This window comes from Periophthalmus magnuspinnatus, chromosome 7 (assembly GCF_009829125.3).
Source record: "Periophthalmus magnuspinnatus isolate fPerMag1 chromosome 7, fPerMag1.2.pri, whole genome shotgun sequence".
Lineage (NCBI taxonomy): Eukaryota > Metazoa > Chordata > Actinopteri > Gobiiformes > Gobiidae > Periophthalmus > Periophthalmus magnuspinnatus.
In genome coordinates this window covers 7,251,243-7,276,488 of record NC_047132.1, presented here as the reverse complement: position 1 = coordinate 7,276,488, position 25,246 = coordinate 7,251,243, and the positions used below count along the sequence as shown (strand labels likewise).

Here is a 25,246-nt window from a genome sequence, read left to right as displayed (position 1 = left end):
GTGTTTTTTGTGATCAAATAATACCACAGATTTTCCTTCTTAAAATTTTTAATAAAATAGTAAAGCGACTACCACAGCCCGATAACTTTATAAAGTGTCTAACATAGAAGAATCTTTCCTCCTACACAAATATACATAACTCTGAACTTGAAACTTCTCAAAGGACCAATTAGAAGCTGTATTTCTAACAATATTGGTAATGCAAAAGAAAATGTTTTTGTGCAAAGTGAAGGTGAGATTGAACAGATCTTTTACCAAACTAAAATTTTTAACTTGAGTTACTAGGACAACAGTGCAGTACTAAAATCACATGACCTCATAGCCACTCCGGATGCCTCTCATCAACAGGCAGGCGAACACCACACCCAAAATCTAGAAAAATATAAAACGTATTATTCATTTTATAATGTCATCGTCATCAGTGTCAAAATAAAGTTTACATTAAAAGGAGAAATGTGTACATTTTCTGGTGTGGTCTGCCATCTGTTTCTCTGCTATGATATTAAATTACCTTTTCCTAGAATGTACCATAGTATATTGAGCTTATAAATCTCCATGAAAAAAGCAGGTGACACTGTTAAGACAAATTACAGGTCTAATCTGTGGAGGAGCAAGTTTTCTCAGAATATGAAATTATGTTTTTAGCGACAGAAACACCTGTAATTGAATAAAAGTAAGATTCATGCAATAATGTGAAACATTCCCGGAAAAGATAATTTCTTCACATCTCCAAGGAGACAAGCAGGTGGCGGACCCCACCCCCCATCAATAAAGTTACATAGTGCACCTTTACTGCTTAAACTCAATATACATGTTTAACTTACTTGCAAGACGGCAATGACGAGAGCTGCGACTATGATCCACTTGACATTCTCCTGGAGTATGGCCTCCACAGCTTCCTGGCAGCCCTGTACAAGACACATTCAAATTAACCAAATGTTCCTCAATGTAATAAACACTGGGATTAGCCACTCTAGGGTAGCAGAGGTTTGTGACAGCTTTGACACATGACCTCCTCTGAACCAGGAATGGCATGTTCACCAACTGCTGCCAGCTGCCACGGGCCCTGCATAACCACAACTCAGACTACGAAATATGTACAGGCAACTAGTACTTGTTTAATGCTAATGCTTTATATTATACGCTATAATTTACGCTATTATTTACACATTAACCCATACTAAATTGGAAAAAAAGTTGGAATGTAAGTATTTAATCAGATCAGAATGAAATTAGGGCAGCTTTATATTGGAAAAATATTGATCAATTACTGAAATCAGAATTAATATGATTACTCAAATGTTACTTTTGTAATCAAGGCACAAGCCTAACTGAAATCACAATTTCAATGTCAAACTCAAAAGCTGTAATTATTAAGAAAATACATGAATGCTTTGCAGAGAGTGCTGTATTCATGTGGTCTTATCTGTATAGAGTAAAACCTAAGCTACATGTTTTGCCCTCAACAAACATGTTCTGAAATCCATGTGAATCCAGTTTTTGCACTTAGTTCCTGGGCTGTTCAAAATGAAATGAATGAAAAGTCAACCGTGTACTAAATCGTAAAAGAAAATAAATAAAAATCGATGGCAATTTTATCTCAATATTTTCTAGTAATATTTGTCGTTTGTGCCTACATCATCAGTCCTAATATCAGCAGCTCGGTACCTTTTGGTAGACTTTGGAGGCGTCACTCATGGTTCCCTCTCCGCAGCCCTGGGTGACGGTGATACAACATGAGTCTGGCACAGTGTTTCCTTCAGGACTGAATCCTCTCCAGTCGGCCGAGCTGTTCACGCCGCAGCACTTCAACTAGAAAAACACAAAGAACAGGGTCACAAATTTAAAATTAGGCACTTAAAATATACACTACTTGTCAAAAAAAAAATTTTGACACACCCTCTCATGCAATGGTTTTTTTTTTGGTATTTTTTACTACTTTCTACATTTTATATAAATACAGAAGACATCAAACAGATGGAGTAATGTATTTAGTTATATACCTTTTTTTCATATAACTTGTTTTTATAGTTTATATTCAAATCTTCAAAGTAGCCACCCTTTGCTTTGTCAAAAAAAGTTAAATAACTGCTAAATATTTTTCCTTTATCTTTTTACTACTTCATATATTTGATGTCTTCTTTATGTATCTAAAATGTAGAAAATAGTAAAAAAAAAAAAACATTGAGTGAGAGCATGTGTCCAAACTTTTGACTAGTGTTGTTGTTTAAACATACACTACCAGTCGCAGCTGCTTCAGTCCTGTAGTGATGCAGTTACGAATCGAGTCACATTTGAATTGGAAAGTGTGCGCCGAGGACAGACTAGACTCCAGTTGCAGTCATTCAAATGCTTGCTTTTTAAGGCCAATTTTGGATAAACCCCAGAGATGCAAAAACATTGTCAACAGCATGTCCTTATTATTCCTGCCTAAACTTCAGATTAGTAAAACAGAAAGTGCTCAGACACACTTTTACACTTACAACCAGACCTGAAGCAATAATGAACAGGCAAATCCTAAATGTAAAAAGGCATTCACACTTGACCTGGGTGTTGACCATTTTTGTCATGATGTAGACTTTGCTATGGTTTATTTCCAGTTCAGTCCAACTATTGATGCCGATGTGTCTGTAGCCTAAATTTCTTGTACGGTCAAACAGGATGCAGAGAGTTGACTGAAGGTGGAGTCTCAGTAAACTCACATCATGTTGAAGTTTGAAGTAAATTCACATCATGTTGAAGTTTGAAGTAAACTCACGTCATGTTGAAGTTTGTCCACTGTGTCTCTGAACTCGGGGCTGCTTGTGTTGTAGTTCGAGATCATGTCGGCAAGGCTGTCCTTGACCACATCAGTCACCTACATACAGGGACACAACAGTCAGAATGAACACATTATACATAAACAGCACTAGAGGTTGGGTTCAATTTATAGAATGATGCTTTTTTTAAAGGTGGACTATGTCACTTCTGTGGTGCAGTTTGGCCTGCCACGATAACACATTTTTAAGTGTGATGAATTGATAAAGAAAATATAGTTAATGATAATACTGAAACAAATTTATGCCACTGTCACAATAAGCATAAAGTATTATCCCACAAAAACTGTTCTAAATGTACAATATTAATAAAAACATGAGCTGCAATAAATACATAGCAGATTGCCACACTTCAGTAGTTAGTTTGTCTCTATGCAAGTTATTTATTAAACCCTATGCTCAAACCTAATTTTAGTACAGAAAAAAAAAATCCCCAGTAGTACAAAGAAAAAGTACCCACAATTGACTCCCCAACATCATTGTCCCATCTTTTATTAATTAAACGATAAGTTGATATAGGCTAGGTGCAGGGCCCACCACTGGCTTGTCTCCATGAAGATGTTTATGTCCAGGGAGACAAGTAGGTGACACCAAGTTTTTCAAGATACTTTCCACCAATAAAACACCCGTAATGAATATATACCAGATTAATGAATGTTGTAATGTACATAGGTGGTAGATCACCCTCTAAAAAAGTTACATAGTGCACCTTTAAATAACTCAGTAATAGACTACAGTTTAATATAAAAAATTGCATCGCATTTGATGTTTTAGAGAGAGTCATCATCTATAAAAAATCATGTCATGTAATCTTCCTTACTGCACACTGCACAATGTCAATTTAAGACTCCATATCTATATAAGGTTGTGCCACACGTACTTTGCCTCTGTAAATGTATCCAACAATGGTGACTGCGATTTCTGCAATGATGATCAGACTCATGAGGAGAGCAAACTGCAAAAACACACACAAAAACAAAGATAAAAGACAATGAACACAATGTTTTTCATTAATATATAGTACAGTGATCCCATAACATAAAAAAACAATATGAATAATGTATATAGCTGGTGATAATTCTACATGTCCTTCTACTATTGAAAAATGAAAATGACCAATGAGCTTATAAGAACAGCTTTGACAACTTGTTTAAAATGTAATAATAACTAAATAAATAATAAATAATTGTGACAACAAAAAGTTTCAATATGTATGGATGATATGCCAAACATGATTTTGATTTTATCACAATTCATGCAGTTGGTATTTATATTGAGTTAACAGAAGAAACATATAGCTTTAGTTACCCTGAGAGTTCACACTTCATTATGATTGGTTAAATCCACCTGTCACTTACTCAGGGCCAACCAATAGGAGGAGTGGATGAGGAATAGATCATCCACTCCTAATGGTCAGCCCCTCAGAACAACAGATTGGCACAGGGATAAGATCACTGCCACATTGTCCACCCTACAATATGATATAATCAAATAAAGAATTTTTACAATTACGTTTATATCACATGTTGTGTTGTGTTGCTGCAGTAAAAGGTTAGTGCAAAGGATCATGGTGTATGTACGTTGTATTGTTTCTTTGTGCAGTCAAGGAAGTACAGCTGTGTATCTCTCTTATACAGTAGTGAATATATTAATATAAGAATATAATAATAATAATATATAATAATTACTGAAATGGAGTATCAGTTCAACCATCCCCTCAAAATATCACAGCTTATCATACTTTGAGGTTAATACTTTGAAAATCAAGTAAACATTTCCACATAAATGTTTGTTGTACACATTGAATAGCCCTGTGGTGGCTATGTAAACATTATTAGAGCCATGCTGTGCTATGTTTTACCATGGTGATCATGCAGAAGTTCTCCTTCCAGGCACCGCAGCAGCCGAAGAAGGAAATGAGGAAGACAATGACACCCAAAGCAATGAGGAGGATGGGAGCTCCAGAGCCAGAGGCATCTTTAATCATCAGAGTGTTGTGAAGAGAGATCTGCACCAGGACGCCAATCACGATCAGGGCAAGGCCACACAACTGCACAGAGGAGCAGAGAAAAGAGTTAGTAATTTTCAGAGTAATTGTATAATGTATCAATCTTTCTATGACAAATGTGAATATGACAAAAATGTTATCTTCATCTAATTTCTGGAGTTATGAGTTATCAGATTACTGAAATGCCATTGTGAGTAATCTAATCTGATTTAATTGTGTTTTGTCAACAACATACAACAGTTACTTATTAAGGTATTTCTGACCACATTATGATTATGATCTGGACCCCAGTCCACCAAACATCTCCATCTCAAAGCCACTAACCACTCCTTTGAAGATAATGAGGGTCAGATCTTAGCCAGAGAAAAGAAATGGTTTGAGTGGGGAGTTAAAGAAGCATTTTTGTTAGGAAAGACAATCATACCTTGAACATGAATGGGGGCCTTAAACATCAGCCATCTCCATCTATAACTCCATCCTCAGACCCAAAGCAAAGTCTTAGGCACAATGCACTCTAAGTGTAGCTCAATAGACCTAGTCTACATGCAAAAACTGTAAACAAAAGTTGTTTCCAGTTTCAGTGTAGTTCGCACCTCAGTTCAGATAGATATAAAGGAGTGTTCACCAGCAATCTGACCAGAACTGAAGAAGTGGCTTGGATGACTAGTGAACTTTTTGCAAAGCTGACAGATTTAACTTCAGCTCTTACTATGGATCAGACCTGGACGACTGAGGGATTACATGACAAATTCATAAAGTAAGGTCTGTAAGGTGACTGCTGTTGTGATATTGGTCTTAACAAGCAGAAATTATACTGAATCAAGATTAAGGCCATCTTCACTCAATGCAGTTAAACGTTGATGATTAACATTGATAAGAGACACTACACAGTACAGTAAAAAGTACAATAATTTTGTGTGTAAAATATTTTTTTTTAGAATTTCCAAATAAACTAGACATTTTATTTGTATATGGCTTTACAATACTCAATACATTTCCATTATATATTTCAACTACAGTATAAAACTAATATTATAATAAACCTGTCGTTGGTAACTTTATCTGAAAGTTGACTTTAAAAAGCTGAGTTGCCAACTATTAAAGCTCACTTTGGACTTGCACTTTTTCCAGATTTGGCTTAATTCCTGTAAAAAAGGTCTTGAGACTGAACAAGCTGGCCATCTTTAATGGACTCAAACTAACAACAAAGGGAGCTAGACGTACTTAGACAAATAAGCTGCAAGCTTTAAGGAAAAGTCTAATCGTGAATTCAGTTTATGGCAAACTGGAGACCAGGAAATGTGTGGTAATCTATTTCACTTATATTTTGATACATGGTGCAGAGAACTGTGAAGAACTGAACTTGTAGGGAAGTTGTTGACATCCTTGACAGAGGACAGCTTAAGGTTGTGTAAGAATGGAGGGTTCTCAAAACATCTTACAACACTGTGCTCCTTACTCAAAACCTGTCAGTGACAAAACCAAAGAGAAAAGGGATGTGGCAACAGAGTTAAGTTCCTGTATTCGTCTGAATGAAGAAATACAATATTAATTTGTCATGATCCTGGGAGGTGTGTGTAACAGGGAGTCCTTTATAAATACTGGAGGAGTGAACTGTTTAACTAAGAAGACCATTAGGTAAATAAGAACAAGAATCTTTTATTGACAGTACTCAACCTGGCCAATTTGACAAACTTAAGGATTAATCTACTTTTTGATTAAATTGGAATTGAAGATATATAATCTGTAAATATTTTTTTTACAATAAATAATGCACATTGAATAATGCACATTGTTAAAATACTGACTTAAAAATACATTACATTTAATAAAGTAGATCGCATAATGTAGATACAGTCATCTGTTAAAATTTGTTGTAGCAAATAGAGTTTTTTTAACCAATGTGTTTAAGGCTTCAAATAAATCAAATATTTAAATTGCTCTTTGCCTCCCAATAATGGGCACACTGACATCGAGAGTTATACTCCCAAAACAATTAACAGTCAATAAAATACATATGAAGTAATTAAGTATGTAACCCAGCCAACATATCTGGGCATGTTTTCATAGATAAAGTAATTGGAAAATAATTTAGGTAAATAAATAGACTAGAGATAAATAGAGATAAATTAAGACTGAATCAAATGACGTACACTTTTCTGATGCAGTACCTCGTGGGGAATCTGATGACAATCTGTCACAAATCATGAGGTAATGTTGCAACGCAATGCATCGTACACTGCCTGGCCAAAAAAAATCGCCACCAGAAAAATAGGTCACAGTCTAATATTTCGTTGGACTGCCTTTAGCTTTGATTATGCTGTGGCATTGTTTCAATAAGCTTCTGCAATGTCACAAGATTTATTTCCATCCAGTGTTGCATTAATTTTTCACCAAGATGTTGCATTGATGATGGTAGAGTCTGAGCGCTGCACAAAGCCTTCTCCAGCACATCCCAAAGATTCTCAATGGGGTTAAGGTCTGGACTCTGTGGTGGACAATCCATGTGTGAAAATGATGTCTCATGCTCCTGAACCACTCTGTCACAATTTGAGCCCGATGAATCCTGGCATTGTCATCTTGGAATATGCCCATGCCATCAGGGAAGAAAAAATCCACTGATGGAATAACCTGGTCATTCAGTATATTCAGGTGTCAGCTGACCTCATTCTTTGAGCACAGACTGTTGCTGAACCTAGACCTGACCAAGTGGTGAAGGCTCGTACCTATTTGCTTGGTTAAATCCAGGTGGCGACTTTTTTTTGGCCAGGCAGTGTACTATTATTCAATTATCAAACTGCAAATTGTCACTCAAATTCTTTTACTAATATTGCTTAATTGGTAATCAGTTTTCATAGAAAAATGTGATACTTGAGTTACAAGACACATGTACAAAATAATGCCACCTGAAGGGGAGTATAGCCCTACAAATGTGATATTTGAGTTAGGAGACACATGTACAAAATAAAGCCAGCTGTAGAGGGGTATAGCCCTACCAAAACCACAGTGGTATAGTGGCCAGTGTGCCCTGCTTGAATGCAGACCACTCCCTCAGTGTAAATATTTGGCTATCATTCAAGTATAAAGCTAAAAGGCTAATGTGTCACAGCAAGAACAGAGCAACGTTTACAAAGCACAACACAATACACCATAGACTATCCATGGGTTTCAAAATGATAAATGACAAATTGGGACCATTGCCATAGTTAACAACTTAAAACAAAATATTCTATCTTTTGAATGATGAAAAGTCCTCAAAATGTTAACTATAACAGGAAGCTGACCCATGAATATAACAGTACTATATCTACCACTAATATATGTTTGGAAGCAGGTAGTGTTCATATTCTTTATAAATATATTTAAAGAGTCAACATTAATGTTAGTCTATGACACAACAAAACAAATTCAAGATCCTAATATCTCCAAAGTAAGGTTGCAACAGATTATTTGTTTGTTACAGAGTGTACTGAATGCATCTTGGGGCTTAATGTTAGCTTAGGTATAAATAAACAATATAACTAAACCATTTTTAAATTTCTATCCATGGGTTTCTGTATGATGGAAAATTTGGCCGGTTCTTATAACAATTAGCAATTTAAAACTATTAAAAATATCATTATATATCATTATATCATTTGAATGGTGAAAAGTTCTCAAATATTGCCTTTAAATGGGAAACTATTTAATCCATGAATACTGCTTTACAACAGCCACAGTCAACCAAAGTGGTGCATAGGAATAAAAATAAGAACATCAACTTAATGCAATAAACCTCTTTTTCTTACTAATGTAAAAATAATAGCTTCACCTCAGTCAATTTTTGAAGATTTTAAACCTGGTGTCTTTTTTCTAATTTTCTCTCCTCAATTACAGAGGTATTAACCATAAACCAGGCCAAATGTAAGACCTTTGACCTACTCTCCAGTAAGGTTTTAAACAGTCCTTTGAAACTGTATGACATCACACAGTCTAGGAGTTTATAGTGAAACAAAAAATATGTACTCTTTTACAATGGGTCACATGGTGCAGTTACACTACTCAAATCCAGTCATAAGACCAACATACCATCATTGCCACCTCAGCTGTGTGTGCTCAGATAAGGTCACAGCAGGAAGGAGCTTGCGGTTTTAGGATATGACCAGTTAAAACCCTCTATTCTATTAGTAATACACAACATGCAACCATGCCTTTTCCATTTTACAGTTTTACAAAAAAAGTGTAATACAAAGATATATTCTGTTCTAAAATGTTAACAACACTTTTTATAACTCAACTAATCTACTTTGGCTTTTAAAATATGAAACCCAAAACATTACAAAAAAAACATTAAAAAGTCCTTTCTTCCTTTTTGATAACATAATGAATATTTTCTTTCTAATCAAGAACTGAAACTATACAACAAAAAGGGACTCAAAGATGATGATAAACACAATGTCAAAAATCTTATCTGACTTGTTCACTTGTTTTCATGGCCAAGTTCCTTTAATTAGTCGGTGATTGGTTTGGTTACAAAAAGCATGATTTTACTCACCCAGAAAATAAAGTTGAAGAAAAAAACGAGGTACTTGACCAACTTCAATCCACCCTCTACAGCCATGACTGGTTTGGATCAGTAGTCTAGAAAAAACAAAAAACAAAAAACAGAAGGTCCATTACAGTTTAATCGTCACATGGAAAGATTACACATCGATATAGTCATGGGCTTCAAGTTATAGCAAAGGTCCTCTGCTGTTAAAGCAACTAAACAAGTAAAATCAGGAAGGAATCATTTGTCAGAAACCCTTGAATATTTAACATTATAACAATTGAGATATGGGTCAGTCATGGACACATTTCAGCCAGTTTATGGGAGTGGATCTCCTTGAGGTATATTTTTCCACACATGGGTTGAGTTTTTCCTTTCCAAACTGTTGGGTTGTCCTGGGACATTCTTCCATTTGCATGTTTCATTGTTTGGCTGTAGCTTGGATTATCTGTTTGATCAAATCTTCAAAGTAGTGTTGTGATATTGGGCCAATCAAGGGAAAGTATATTTGAAAGGTTTTGATAATATAACTTTAACTGTATTTGATTGTAAGTTTACAAAGGCTACACCTCTGTTTACTAAAGTATTATGTTTCTGGTCACAAGTTAGCTAAGATATAAAGGCAAACAACACAAATGTCGGTTTCTTTTGCTTGACTTTTCTTATTTTGACCTTATACGTTACAGTCAGCGGCATTTTAAAGTGGCAGTTGTCACGGCCGAGGAACCGCTAATCAAAGCGAACAATAAGCGCTTTGTTACAGGCTAAATTACTAAATAAAACCAAACGCCTTCGTCTTATTAGATATGTTTAACGTCTGAAAGCTTAATGCGTAATATATAATCACATAGACAGGTTTACTATCACTTTTACTTCTCTTTGAAAACGTAAAGTTAGCTAGCACTTTCTTTAACGACAGATTTGGGAAAACAAACAGCCGTAAGCATAACATTGTCCGTTAATTCCGACAAAACAAGGATAAATGTTGTGTTTCTCAGCATTAACTTTTAGAAGAAGGATTATTTAACAAGCACAGAGACTAAAGATCGAACACAAAGACCTACCTTGTGTGTGATCAGTGTTTTGGGCAGCACAAAGAGGAATGAAGCGACTGAAGTGCCTGCGCCGTGGTCTCACAAACTTCAGCGACTCCTCCCTCAATCTGCGCTGTGGCCATGGCAACAGGGGCACGACTTTGCACCAGCTCCATCACCGCTGTTAACGCGTTACACGATTTATGCTAAAAATGTGTTTACAGTAGAGACGTTTTTAACAAATTACTGAGTTTAGACAGATAAAAGCTGCGTTTCTAGGTCCTTTAAACAAATCCATCTGTTCATTTCATCCATAATGACTCCTGAGGCAAACACAAATGTAAGACTTGGCATTTAATTAGTTAACATTCAGTTAGTTAATTTCTGTAAAGAAGGCCTAGCTCTGATGTATTTGTTCCTCTGTAACAGGAACAAATCAGCACACAAGCAAACGCAAACGAAGGCGCAATTCTGGCAAAATGGACCCTCCAGTGACCCATTCTACTCCCGTTGTGAGACCTGATATGGTCTGCCTAATAAAATGGCCAAATTGTGTTTTTGTTTTTTTTTTGACAATGAGCATTAATAAACCTTATAATAAGCCTAGAAATAGACTTTGCCATAATAATCAGGTCTGGTGTCTTATGTAAAGTTCAGGCTATCCCATAGATTCAGAATAAGCATAGTGTTGAACAACGTCTCCCGCCTATTAAACGCAATACCGTGAAACCTATTAGAGGTACATTGTGTAATTTCTCAACTTTTTTCAACAACTGAAATGGTAACAAGGAAATAATAATGGGATAACATTTTTGCTGAAGGGGCTATGTTGATTCGATGGGGAATGATTATTTCAATGTCTAAACTAAATTTCAGCCAATGGAGGCATTAAAAGCTCAAATTATAATTTATTCATAATATGGCATATGACCATATGACTCATTATCAAGTATTAATGCAGAATATGGTTGTGCAGTTGTCAGTGTTGTGAGCCTACACACTGTTATTATACGCTTGGCTTTACCATCAGAGGATGAGTGACTGTAACTTCTTCTTAGGAACACTTACCCACACAAACGTGTGGTCATTAATCATTAGATTACACAGAAAAGATGGGAAAAAAAAATCACATTTTTACAGAGCAAATCAGCTTGAGTTGCGGTTATTCCTATTTTATGATGACGTTAGGCGATCAAATATCTGTTTTTCACTTTTGTCTGTGTTACTGCGCCCAATTGAAAAGGATTTTATTCTTCTGAATGCCTTGTAACCTAAATTTATTACAACTGCCTTGCACTATATCGGTCTACAATGTGAACAACGCAAATAAAAAATTAATAAATAAAATGGTTTCAAATGCTGTAATTTATTTAAGGCAGTACTGTGCAAGAGTATATTTTCCAAGTCAAATAAGTAAAATGTATATTTATGTTAATATGTTTTTGTTTTTGACCCTAGGTTTGAGGTTCTCTGATTGGCTGATTACTCTGTCTGTCAGACCCCGGAAGAGGCGGGGCGAATGCTCGTCACGGCGTCATCATGGCGGGCTGCATGAAATTGATAAAAGACTTCCACTGTATGGCTGTAAAACTGTTTGCTTTTGCTTTTATACTGTATTGTTTGCCCCCATTATCTCACCAGGCTACAGGTAAGAGACAGCGCCGCAATAAATATTATCTTTTTCCTCTTTAACATAGTGCTGGTCGCTTCTTAGCCTCTCAGACGTGCTAACACAGGTTAGCTTATGACGGGTTAAAACCAGTAAAACTGGCTACAGCGCCTACAACTGTGTTTAGGGAGTTTAAACTATTTAATACATTTGCAACGTAGACATTACGTACAATTGACCGGAAAAGAATGAGCTTTAACTTTAACGTATGTGTTGTATTGCATTTTTGTCTTGCACAAAGTAAAAGCATAGAACCACATCTTCCCGTTTTATGAAATCACAGCTTGTTTTGATGAAGGTCGGGGATTATTGGCCTGAATGTTTAGTATATTTAGTTTGTGTCTGGTCAAGTCTTTGTTTATCACACAATGTCATGTGTTATTTACATATTATTCTAAATATTTTTTGTCTGTACATCATAGGCTCAAATTCAGTTGTAAATCTCCAGTACGGTGTTGAACAAGTTTCGTCTGGGTCTAAAGTCTTCTGTTACCAAAATACTATTGTCCCAACATGGAAACATACATGGACAAGGATTCAGGTGAGTTGCAGTGAGAATGAGAGGTGTAAAATAGACACAATACATTAGCTATACTTTACATTGACATGTTACAGATGGTTTGATAATACAAACATTTTCTCAGGTCAAAGTGTGGAGCTCGAGGGGGTTTAAGGTGCACATTGTGGACGATGAGGAGCAGCTACAGGAGCTGGAGCGTTGGAGCGCCTGGGGCTGGTTCCAGAGCTGGCTGCGTGAGAATCACAATGAAACCTCCATCAACATCAATCTCTTCAAAAAAAAGACATGCCTCAAAATGGAGCCTGTGGATGGAACTAAGTATACTCTCAAGACTTTACGAAGTATGTTTAATTTTGTTAATCCAAAAAGCTTTATTATTACCTTATTGTGCCCCACCCACGTTTGCCTCTAAAAGCTTCTAAATCACACTTTCGTTGTGGCAGCACTTCAGCTAAGCGGGAACCCCATTCATTTATATCAAGAATTTGAGAAATGTTTTGCAGCTAAAATATGATTTAAAAAAATGTTAATTTGTTTAAAATGTTCAATATTCATGTGCACCAATACGTCAACAACGCACAAATTCTCTTTAAAACTGCTTTGTATTACATATAGAAATTATGTGCTGTCAAGATAGACAGCCCCATGCAAAATAACTGCAGCTATGAAGAGTGAACAGCTGGGTTTCAGATGACATCACAGCAATCTAAGATAATAATAGTTAATACAATTGCAGACGGCTAAAATTAATATTATTAAAATGCAGATTGTTTTCTTGTAATACAGTCAGTTCCTGCATATAGTCAATAATAGATATAAGATTCAACATTTGTTAATTCACTGCTTCCATATTTCTTGTGGGACCAAAAAGGTGGGGGCTCTTGACATCATCACATTCTACAATCGGAAAACTACCAGTTGCCATCGTCTGTAAACAGAATTCACAAACTTTGAATGTGCTTTGGTGAAGCATAAAGTAATGAAAATATTATATTTATATGAAGTAAAAGGAATGCATAAAATAGTTTGTTCCAAGTTGGTTCTCTGTCAATGCTCTTTTTATAGCATAATATTGTAATGTGAAATGTATAATACCTGCTAAAATCATCTCTCTCATTTGCAGAATTTGATATCTATCTGTTTTTGGTGTTCCTCACTGGAGGTTTGTTGTTCCTGTTTGCAGATTCGCTTAGCAAGTAAGTCCAATTACTTTACCGGGATATTGATTTGAGATGGTTGATTCAAACTATAGACTAAACTTTAGGACAATGTCTGACTTAGCAAAATGTTTGCATTTGATTATACAAAGCAGATCAAATAATATAAATAGGATAATGTAATGTAGACAGTGGGAATGAAAGTGTATTAACTATTAAGGGTTTCATTAATTATTTCCCATCAAGTCAATAATTGTGGCTTGTAAAACTGAAGATTCTGTTGTTTTTTTTTAATTGTAACACCGTTTATCATAATGTCTTGTGATGAAACACCTTTTTATTCTTTAGGAGTCAACTTTTCTACTACTCTGCTGGCATGAGCACAGGGATAATTGCCTCTCTCATCATTCTCTTCTTTGTTTTGTACCGCTTTATGCCAAAGGTAAGCGAAATATGAGATTTACACCTTATTCAAAACTTGTTTTTATATTGAAATTTGATATTTCTCCACAGAAAGGCCCTTTTTACCTTCTAGTTGCTGGTGGTTGGTCATTCTCCATTTATGCCATCCAACTCGTGTTCAGGAACTTGCACTCCATTCTCAAAACCCACTGGCATTTTGTTTTAGGTACAAATTTATTTGCATATGTAGATTTTAAATGATCAACAGCATTATATTTCAGCATTTTTTTGGTCTCTGATTTTAGATAAACATGATTCTCAAGACTTTAATTTAGATGGCAACAGGCAAAAAAAGAAAATGTATAATTTAATGATTTTACAAGGGAGAAATATTCTGTTGGCATTGTGCAGTTTTTCATTATGTTTAATGGGCAAATTGAGGACAGTGTTAATAATATAAAGGATATGTTAAGGTGAAGGTCCTGTTTTTGAAAATATGGTATTTTCATAATTACCGGTGTATATATACTTGAAAAGGCATAAAATTGAATGTATTTCAATAACTAGGTAATCCCCTCTACACTTATGCAAGTTATGCATCTTAATGAAAAACTAAACTAAAACTCCTGTATTAATGAACTTTGCTGTGTTCTGTTCAGGTTATGTGGCAGTTGTGGGGTTCATCAGTTTTGCCATCTGTTACCGATACGGACCCCTGGTGGATGAAAAGAGCATCAACATCTTATCATGGACTCTTCAGCTGCTGGGACTGATCCTCATTTACACAGGCATTCAAATCCAGCCTGTCGCTTTTGCCATCATCGTGTCACTGGTGTTGGCCAAAAACCTGGATTACCCTGTTTCACTGGCAATTGCTCTGTGGAGGTAAGCCCTGCCATAAAACACAAGGTGGCGCCAGAGTATTATAATAATCACCAAGACTGAACATCAAATAGAGTGCTCTCTATCAATAATGTATTGGCACATATGGAGCATAGCAGGTCGTGTTGTTTTAGAATTTATTATAGGTTTTTTACTCAACATAACAACAGATAACTCTGCTTGCACAAGACAAAAATGTGGTTGTTAGTCGCATTCAGTTATAACTCTTCTGGTAGAGGGTTGGCTGTCTCCATTGTCTTCATGTTATTGAGTTGCCTGAAATGTCCCACAGCAGCATTAAACTTGTTTATTTCTATGAAGATCAGAATCAGAATCCTTTTATTGCCATCGTTTGTGAACACAGTTCACAAACTAGGAACTTACTTTGGTGATAAAGTGCAACATAAAACACACTGAATAAATACAAATAAGGGCATGCACGAAGTTAAAAAAAGATATGCTTAAAAAACAATAAAATAAAAGGTAGAAAATATATACAACAGCAGCCTCAGAACAACAGTGCAAACATGACTTATTAAAGTGGCCAGTGTTATAAAGAGTCCAGTTTTGTGCAAATATTATAAAGTGTTCATGCGACAAACGGCAGAGGGGAAGAAACTGTTCTTATGACGAGAGGTTCTGGTCCCAATGGACCGTAGCCTCCTGCCAGAGGGAAGTGGCTCGAATAGTCCATGTCCAGGGTGAGAGGTGTCAGCTGCTATATGGCCTGCTTGCACCCGAGTCCTGGAGACGTACAGGTCCTGTAGCAATGGAAGGCTGCAGCCAATCACCTTCTCAGCAGAGCGCACAATGCGCTGCAGTCTCTGTTTGTCCCTGGCAGTGGCCCCAGCGAACCACACAGTGATGGAGGAGGTGAGGATGGACTCAATGATGGCCGTGTAAAACTGCACCATCATCTGGACCGGCAGCTTGCGTTTCCTCATCTGCCACAGGTGGAACATCCTGTGCTGGGCTTTCTTGATGAGGGAGCTGATGGTTGGGTCCCACTTGAGATCCTGGGTGACGCAGGTGCCCAGGAAGCAGAAAGAGTCCACAGTGGTGATGGGGGAGTCCGTCAGGGTGAGGGGAGGCAGGGGGGCTGTGACTTTCCTGAAGTCCACAAGCATCTCCACTGTCTTCTGGGCGTTAAGCTCCAGGTTGTTGCTGCTGCACTAGGACACCAGCCAGTCCACCTCCCTCCTGTAGGCAGACTCATCGCTGTCCGAGATGAGTCCAATGAGGGTGGTGTCATCCGCAAACTTAACCAGTTTGACGGAGTCGTGGCTGGAGGTGCAGCAGTTGGTGTACAGGGAGAAGAGCAGGGGAGAAAGTACACAGCCCTGCCTGCGCTGATAGTCCGAGTGTCCGAGACATTCTTCCCCAGCCGTACGCGCTGTCTCCTGTCCGTCAGGAAGTCAGTGATCCACCTGCAGGTGGAGTCAGGCACGTTGAGCTGAGCGAGCTTGTCCTGGAGCAGAGCAGGGAGGATGGTGTTGAACGCAGAGCTGAAGTCCACAGATGACAGGTGATGCCACAGGTGAATGCATGCAATTTAACACAAGCAAAATTGCTTAATTTGTTCCACTCCACAAATTGACATTATGCTACGGAAAGCAATAAAATCTCCATGACAGCAAGTTGCCACCAGAAAAGTTCAATTCAGTTGATTTTTCTAAACCCCAAAATCACAACAGCAGTTGCCTCTTAGGGCTGAACATAAGTGATTTATCCAACAGAAAATCAAGTTTGAAAATCAACAATGAAACCAAAACAGACAAGCAAATTAATCAACAGAAAAGTTACATAGTGCACCTTTTAATGCAGTCAGTTGGTCCCTATGAATTCACATTAGCAATTTTTTATCAAGTCCTGGAACTCAAGTACTAGGAAATATTAAAAACAGGTCAGGTTGCCATTATTATTAGGAATTACAAGTACAGGATGTGTCGTCTTGGAAAATAACCATCTCGACTTGGCAGTGTCAGGAGGAGGATGGCTCTAGCAAAATGTCCTTGAATCATTGCCGTAGAGCTGTGCAAGGGTAAGTTAAGTCTTGAGGTCAGAAAATCTATTTGTTTTTTAGTCAAGCGATTCCTTCCTGATTTGAAGGATTTCCTGATGAACTTTCATCATTAAATATTCAGATTATAATTGCTTGATTGCTATAGGAATCGAAAACAGTCACCATAGCTTGAAACTCATGAATCTCCATAGACAAATAATTGACATGTGTGTGTATATATGTATTGACATACATACATGATATGAATATGAATGAAATATGAAACTCACCTGTTCATGCTGCCTATCATTTGTGACGTTTTGAGGACTTTTTCCCAGTTCAAAATCTTTTGTTTCAATTTTCTGGACCTAACTGTCCATTATTTAAAACCTGTGGTTAGAATACTGATGAAGGGAAATGTTTTTTAGTGTTTTAGAGTAGAATTTTGATAGTGTATTTCAATGTCTTCATTTGTGTTTTTTTTCTATGCAGAAAAATTAGACGCTTTGTGAACTGGAAACCAGAGCCACGTCGCCTGTTAACAGAGGAGGAGTATCAGAGGCAGGGGGAGGAGGAGACGCGGCGCGCCCTAGAGGAGTTGAAACAGTACTGCAAGAGCCCTGAGTTTAATACATGGAAGACTGTATCCAGGCTGCAGTCTCCCCAAAGGTGATAGAAGAATTTGGGGTTTGGAATGATATCATTACTTCTGTAATCTTGTATGATTTCATTGAGATACAAAGAGTGTATTGCATTTTTTGAGATGTTAAGAGATAAGAAGAGCATGAAACCCAACTTAGTGAAAGTCTGAGCTGAGGGACATGATATTAATAAGACAATGGAATACAAAAAAAGTGTTTTTTGAAACATTTACGTTATGAAATTTTGACTACAACTACTTTGTTTTATGGTCTTAATATAATAATAATAATATAATAAATTAAAATAATACATGTAAAATAATAATTCCTTTTTATATTGCAGATTTGCTGATTTCATTGAGGGCTCTTCTCACCTTATGCCAAATGAGGTGTCGGTCCATTCTCAGGAATATGGATTTGGAGGGTCATTTTTTGAAGAAGACATTTTCGACACTGACGATGAAGATGACGTGAAACCCATTATAGATCCAGAGTGACTGTGGCTCATCACGGACCCTTCTTTAAAAGAACTTTCACTGTATGACCACACTCAATTTCTGGTGATGAATTTTACCTTAAGATAAAATTCTGGACTTTGTGATGAGAAGAACTATTTAAACTCAAGACTCCATCACTGAACAGGCTTGTAGTGTAATTTTTTTTTAAACAAGGTGGTATTCTACTGTGTGAATTTAGTGGGAATGGGAACATTTTCTTTGCTTGTACATGTATTCTGAAATGTAACAGATACATGAGACATGATAGTTTTAGATTTTGTGAATGCATTTGAGCTGACTCCCTTTCCATTTTCTGTTATGTTTAAGACTCATAAATAATATTTACACTTTTTACAAGACGAGCATATTCATTTTCATTAATTAAGCAGATTGATTTTAATTTAAAACTAATACATTTCAGACCAAGCGTTAACATCTTGGAGACAAGATACATCGAGAACTTAAGATTGCACTTGAATTGAATCGAATTTCAAACTAAGGAATCTACACAAATCTACAGATTCCAATACAATGATATTTAAAACCACTTTGACAATATGTGAATTTTCCATTAAATTGTAGTACTTTCCTTTATATTACCATGTGGCCTTATACCTATGCAATCCCTCAGTCGTCCAAATAGTTTCCATAATGGTCCATGGGCGTATACTAGTCTATGTGGTCTTATACTTGTTCCGATAAAGCTCAAGATCTTTCCAAAGCTATTCAGGAAGGGTTCATTTTTGTCCTGTGAATGTGATTTTTTTTTACTATCAATACTTTTTCAGATGGATATTTAGTATTGATTTTTGATCTTTTTCATTACCCTACACTATTGTGAGGATTTCAGTTAATGTACGTAAGCAGTTCCACCATTTCATGCTTGTTAAATGTTTTCAATTTATCTGTGAATTTGACATTTAATGGCTGTTGATATCTACTATCTACCATCTACTTTTGTTTTTGTTTAAAGAAGGGAACACCCCAGTATTGCCAGCATTCCTGAACAGCTGACACAGGCTGTAGTATTTGCATGTGTTTCCCAGTGTCTCATTGGCATATTCTGCAGTGGCATCACATTCACATGGCCCAGCATTTCCTATAGTGCACTTCCTTTAACCTGGTCCCTGACAAAGAAACCTCCCTTTAATGCAAACAAACTCTACACATGCAGAACTGGGGAATCCCTGTTTCATGAAGTTTATGACCTACAGCTACTGCCTCTGTCACTGGCCTCATGTAAAGTGTGGACTTCCCCTATTTACAAAGACCCACGTTTCAACAGCTTAATGCCTCATCCTCCACCTCCGGGGATTCAAAATGGGAATTCAAACAAGTAGATTCCTAAGCCCTATGATGGCTAGTTTTGTCATAGTAAAATTTCAAACTCTATTTTGGAGACTCAATATCAGTTCAGATACCATAATGATGGTTAAACACTTTCTTCAATATAATGTGATTTTCAACATTAAATAGTACTTTTTTATATTACCGTGGCCTTCTATCTGTGTAATCCCTCAGTCCAGGTAGGTTCCATAGTGGTCCATGGGCGTATTGGTTTTCTGATACAGCTTAAGATCCTAAAGCTATTTGAGAAAGCTTCATTTCTGTCCTGTGAATGTGACATTTTTAGTGTCAATACCTGCCCAAATGAGTATCTAGCTTCGATCCTAATTTTAGTATTTGATTTTTGATACTTTAGACATTTGACACCTGGATGTGAGAGGACGCTGGCATGTTTTGGACGCTGGCATGTTTTGGCTGCTGCTTCATCATCCTTAGTATTAACCCTAGTGCTAGCTCCAGTAACTTACAAAATCTTAATATTTGCAAGCATACATTATGTGTTCAGCAGCAATATACACTTTATTATCCTTCATAATATTCAACACAATTTCACTAATGATATAACAAGTTACTACCCTAAACATTTCAAACATGCAGCCAGTGCATTTCGTAAAAAAAATCTTTACAATAAATGCAAACAGGAAACATCATAATTTATCATATTTAAAAACCGTGGATTGACTCTCCATGGCTGTATTTTACAATGTTTCAGTAACAATCACTTGGAATGATTCTTCTCAAAGTCCAAAATGATCCAGTGTTGCTGGTTTAACTCCTGTGTTGGAAGGTCAATACTTGTTGATCCCAAATATTCGCACCCCGTGAAACTGAGGCAGCTTTGGTAAAAGGACGCTCAGGAGGGAGCCAGTGTTGATTAAGAAATGTGTTGCATCGTATTTTGTGTAAAAACTCGCCAGAATGTACCTGTGGAGGAAAGAAAGTGATGAAAGGATTTGTCTCAATTCAAATTACATATTGGTTTAGAAAGTTTGTATATTTTTCACATGCACACCTATTATTAAGTTATAAAATGTAGTTAATGTTTTATCCGTAAATGAGACAAGGTTTGAGTTTATTATTTTTTTTGTGTTTTACTTTTCCACAAATGATAATCAGATCATATTTTTGCAATTCATTAGAAATGTGCTAAACATCACAGTAAATGGTGAGGCTTCAAATATTGCACAAAATGTAAATGGACCAACAAAATACAAAGGTTCAAAAATATCACCTTTGAAGAATTTCGTTACAAATCTACACTGAAGTGTTTCGCAGGTGTTTTTTCTATTATACGATAAAAATCTAAGTTTGTGTTCCTTCATAACCGTTTCAAAATTATCTAAATCACCCACCTCTACAGCTGTTTTCCTGCAATGCATCTCTTTACAAACTTTACAAAATGAAAAAATGATGAGACACTTTCAGTGCTCTACACTCACAGCACAATGGGGGAGATGGTGAGGAATTTGCGTGACGCGGTGAACTGAACGCCGTAGTCCATTTGCTCCCAGTGTGTCAGCAGCCGAGCTTTGCCCTGGTCTGGGGTCTCAAATGGAGTGCCTTTCACCGTGTGTAGGAACAGATACATCACCTGAGCAACAAAAACATTACACCCAACTATAATCTATAAACTAAACTCTATAGACTAAAACTACATTCACAGAAATAAAAGGAGTGCTCTGACCAATATTTCCTCATTAACCTGGAAATGATAATTACATTAAGATGTCATCATAAACTATTTACTGTTAGATTATAATTCATGTTTATAGACAGTCTAATAATAGACTACCCTTATAAAATGCCTTTATAAAATCAAACCTTATGAATGATGAAGTAGACACAGATAAATAAAAAAATAAACACTTCACATTTAGGTTTTACTTTTTTGTAGACAGAATTTAACTAATTTGACAAGTTAATATTTGATTAATATTTAACTTAATGATTATATTATGACTTTTATAAACTAATTAACCTCGAGACCCCTTCTGTTATACACGCTCAAAACAATAAGAACAATTTCAGAATAAAATAAGAATGAGTTAGATTTGGATTTTTTTATCTCAATACCAACACTGGCTGCGGTTACATGAAGACTTAAAATCTGATCAATATTTGATATTTATTAATTAATATCAGACTTTACAGCCACAGGCGCCCTGCTGGAGTAGTCAGAATTGCCAATCAGCCATCGCACCAGAAATATGGATTTTATATGTGGCACATGTATAGAGAAAAACGTGTTACTACAATGTAGTCAGTGATGAGCCATACTGGCTGTGATGACTCTGAGGAAGAGGGAGTCTGGCCATCACAAGTAGATATTCATTTGTAAACACAAAGCTAACTTCTTTTCATCAAGTTACAGAATGATTATTTTTTGCATATTTGCTCACAATAAATGAATACTTCTACAGCCTTTTGGCACTTTTTTGTTGTATTGTGAATTCTTTTGTCTGTGGCCTATTTACCAGGTTGTGAATGACGTTGGTGAGGGTCCAAACGAGGGGCACAGTGAAGAAGGGGATGCTGAGGAGAACGATGTGAAGTACCACAGTGAGGAGCAAGTACGTAAGCCAGATGCCCCGACTGTTCATCACCCGTGTGTTTGGGTTCACCTCGCTGTGAGCGACGCCAACATTCATCTGCAGGAAAATACAGTAACAGAACAGTTTGAGATTGATTAAGTGCCCAGCCTTAGTTTGAGCATAAACAAAAAAAAAACAAAAAAACAGTGCCAATGTTTGCTTCTGCTGGGCCTATCGTGACCTATAATTTTATTGTTCTTTACAGTCTTGACAGGCCTCTCATAGCACTACACTGTAGGCATTATTAATTCACTCCATACTTGGAGGTGGCAAGCTACTTCTGTAGTCATAGATGCTCTGGGGTACGTGCGTACTGCCCCCAGTCTCCTGTGACCACCAATACAAAGTATCTTCGGGGCGGCAGTAGCTCAGTGGTTATAGTGTTGGTACCCCAACCCGAAGGTCGGAGGATCGAGTCCCACTCAGACCAAGTTCTGTCGTTGTGTCCTTAGGCAAGACACTTCACCCACATTGCCTAGTATGAACGTGGTGTGTGCGCGAATGATAGGTGGTGGTCAGAGGGGCCAATGGCGCAGATTGGCAGTCTCGCTTCTGTCAGCATTACAAGTGTAAGCCATTATTATTATTTATTATCTTACACAAAGACATAAAAACAGCGTGTCCTGAGCTGGGATAGAACCACTAAGCTAACTATTATTAAATACATTATACAGTAGCACTTTAATTTATTGTAAAGCTGCTTTGCTCCATTCTAATAATACTATAATATACTGCCCAGTTTGTTTTCTCAGACTATGGTGGGGCCATAGGTTAACACTAAATGTAAATTATATACAGAAAGTCAGGAAAGTATTTAAGTATTTAAAGAAAAGAAATCTAACTCTAAGAGTACGACTCTGCCCTTCACATCCTCACTGTTACCTATCCACACTGTTTGTAACAGAAATAACTAAGCTACAGATATTGAATAAATCATTTGTGTAACACTGAATAGAAATTAGGCTTTTCACGTGTATCTTTTTGTACAGTACTTATTTGATCAACTCTGGATGTTGTAATTAAAGCGCTATTGAATCTAAAAAGCGATTAAGTTGAGTTATGCAATTGTCATGACATAGAGCAAACTCTTAAAAACTAAATGATGCTAGCTGTGAACAGTGTGAGCAGGATGCTAACTCTTGGCTAATGTTCGTACTGCGCGCTCTGCTTTTCAGTAACAGAAGCTCGTTAGCAGGATACATTATACTTCACTTTAGCTATTCTTCTAAATGCCGTCTTAAAGAATATCCCGAAAAACTGTTTATTAATTACGTTTATTTAAGTATGACGACAGAACAAACTTTACCTTCCCTGTTGTCGTAGCCAGCAGGAAATTCCTACTTTTCTAAACCCCGCCTTTGTTTGACTTGAGCGGCTTCCTGTAGCTTCAGCTCAGAGGTCAAAGGACAAGCCTCTGCAGTGAAGGACCATCATTTGGAGGGACAGAGCTTACTGCATACTGGCTTTAAGTGGGGTCGCAATAATCGATTAGGCTACATTTACTCAAGTAATTTTTTGAGAAAATTGCAATTCTAATAACAGGCAAATTTATCTTGATGACCACCTGTTACACTTGGTTGTGGCCTAAAACCTGGTTGTAGTTATTTAGTGCTCTATCCCAAAATATTTCAGAATAAACAATCGGTTTTTATGCCAATATTTTGTCTCTTTACTCTCTATTGATTAATTGTTGTTATGGAATTTTTATATTCCTTTATACTGCATATAGACCTAACCCGAATGTAGTAGTAATCTGTAGAGATTCATAAAATATTTGCTATGTGTAACCCATAGTTCAATAAATAACATAATAAAATTCACATTGGATTGAGTTTAATATGTTATCTACTCACTGCTCAGAGGCATATTGTTGTCAGCCTCAAACAGATGTGCGAGGCTTTGTCTTGGGGCATAGATCTTTCTTTGTACATTTTGCCCAATTGAATAACATCATAAACGGGTTGCTTCACTTGGTTCCTTTAACAAACAAACTCAGAAATTAGTTTATTTTTTACATGGGTGCATTCATGATAAATGTGTGACTGTTGCAATCAAGGGAGGTGCAGCAGTGAGTCTGCCCCAGGGCAGTGAGTCTGCCCCAGGACAGTTGTAGCTAACATTATCACCAATCAAAAACCCAAATAGGCCAATAATAATAACCAAGATAACAGTGTTTGTGGTTCAATTATAACACATTTGAGTATATTGTTTTAATTTAAAGGGGATGAAACTTTGGAAGGCTATGAGAGCTCAGAAAGGCAATTCTGAAACTGATTTTTGTGTGACCTGAACCACTGTCCTGAAGAGAACAAAGCAATGAAGTCATGTAATCATCCTCCACAGGCGAGTCACAGCTGTCCCCCATGGAGCAGCCCACACTGCGGAGGAAATAGTACAGGCTGTTAAATATAAATATAAATATAAATATAAATATAAATATAAATATAAATATAAATATAAATATAAATATAAATATAAATATAAATATAAATATTTCTCCTTTGGAAGTACACTGTGAAACAGTGTTTCATCAGTTGTTGTAAACAAATGGGCTGTGCTAGACATTTTGTTCAATGTGATCAATGAGATCAAATAAGAAAAAAAAAAAAAGCTACATGTGCTCATCACACACCTGTACATTATAGTTATACTGATTATAATAAAGGGAGTTCCAGTAGGTACACTGTTGTAAGTTTTCAAGCATATGGAACCAAATAAGATGACGACACTAAAAGAATCACTGACATAAAACTTCCTGGTTGAGTTACAGTTTATGCTGAGCTGGCTGTTTCTGCATCTTCCTCATTTGAGTTCACCTCATCTTCAGTGAGAGGAACCACTGCAGTTTTACTGGACATAAACAAAGCAGGAAGTACCTGGGAAGTGGTGCATCTCTGGAGAGGAGTGTTTGAGGAAAGCACAGCTTCCCTCTTATCACATTCCTAACACAGCAGAAAGGCTGTGTGTGTTTGGAATTTCATACAAAACGTGAGAGCATCGTCAGAGCAGGTAACACAGGTTTTTCAATAAGAAATCATGAATCAGACAGCGCAGATGAACTGATAACATATTTTACTAAAGAAATATATATGTAGAAATAGACATACTTAAAATAAATATAATAAATAGGTTGTGAATAAATAGTACAGGCT

At 36.6% G+C, this 25,246-nt stretch overlaps 3 protein-coding genes across 3 annotated transcripts; 1 reads left to right on the top strand and 2 right to left on the bottom strand.

Annotated features, from left to right (window-relative positions):
* Nucleotides 1-30: 30 nt before the first annotated feature.
* Nucleotides 31-10,505, bottom strand: cd63 (CD63 molecule). Its single transcript, XM_033969915.2, has 8 exons — nt 10,417-10,505; nt 9,359-9,444; nt 4,678-4,866; nt 3,697-3,771; nt 2,759-2,857; nt 1,669-1,812; nt 825-908; nt 31-372 (listed from the first exon to the last, which is right to left on the bottom strand). The coding sequence occupies exons 2-8, from the start codon at nt 9,422-9,424 to the stop codon at nt 307-309; spliced, it is 723 nt and encodes a 240-aa protein (XP_033825806.1). The 5' UTR covers nt 9,425-9,444; nt 10,417-10,505; the 3' UTR covers nt 31-306.
* Nucleotides 10,506-11,893: 1,388 nt separating this feature from the next.
* nemp1 (nuclear envelope integral membrane protein 1) lies at nt 11,894-19,559 on the top strand. Its single transcript, XM_033970032.2, has 9 exons — nt 11,894-12,034; nt 12,478-12,596; nt 12,700-12,916; nt 13,699-13,771; nt 14,081-14,174; nt 14,246-14,360; nt 14,794-15,019; nt 17,511-17,687; nt 18,003-19,559. Exons 1-9 carry the CDS (start codon nt 11,926-11,928, stop codon nt 18,154-18,156), a joined length of 1,284 nt encoding a protein of 427 aa, XP_033825923.1. The 5' UTR covers nt 11,894-11,925; the 3' UTR covers nt 18,157-19,559.
* A 449-nt stretch (nt 19,560-20,008) lies between these two features.
* Nucleotides 20,009-23,451, bottom strand: ormdl2 (ORMDL sphingolipid biosynthesis regulator 2). Its single transcript, XM_033970031.2, has 4 exons — nt 23,401-23,451; nt 21,978-22,151; nt 20,943-21,094; nt 20,009-20,427 (listed from the first exon to the last, which is right to left on the bottom strand). The coding sequence occupies exons 2-4, from the start codon at nt 22,149-22,151 to the stop codon at nt 20,292-20,294; spliced, it is 462 nt and encodes a 153-aa protein (XP_033825922.1). The 5' UTR covers nt 23,401-23,451; the 3' UTR covers nt 20,009-20,291.
* Between the last annotated feature and the right edge of the window lie 1,795 nt (nt 23,452-25,246).

Coding starts and splice junctions, on each gene's coding strand:
- cd63 (XM_033969915.2), bottom strand. CDS start 9,424: ATGGCTGTAGAGGGTGGATTGAAGTTGGTCAAGTACCTCGTTTTTTTC. Junction 2,858..3,696: donor GATACATTTACAGAGGCAAA/GTACGTGTGGCA, acceptor CCCTGTATGTAG/GTGACTGATGTGGTCAAGGA. Junction 373..824: donor TCGTCATTGCCGTCTTGCAA/GTAAGTTAAACA, acceptor ATATTTTTCTAG/ATTTTGGGTGTGGTGTTCGC.
- nemp1 (XM_033970032.2), top strand. CDS start 11,926: ATGGCGGGCTGCATGAAATTGATAAAAGACTTCCACTGTATGGCTGTA. Junction 12,917..13,698: donor TACTCTCAAGACTTTACGAA/GTATGTTTAATT, acceptor TCTCATTTGCAG/AATTTGATATCTATCTGTTT. Junction 13,772..14,080: donor TTTGCAGATTCGCTTAGCAA/GTAAGTCCAATT, acceptor TTTATTCTTTAG/GAGTCAACTTTTCTACTACT.
- ormdl2 (XM_033970031.2), bottom strand. CDS start 22,151: ATGAATGTTGGCGTCGCTCACAGCGAGGTGAACCCAAACACACGGGTG. Junction 21,095..21,977: donor CCAACGTCATTCACAACCTG/GTAAATAGGCCA, acceptor TTTGTTGCTCAG/GTGATGTATCTGTTCCTACA. Junction 20,428..20,942: donor ACCATCTCCCCCATTGTGCT/GTGAGTGTAGAG, acceptor TTTCCTCCACAG/GTACATTCTGGCGAGTTTTT.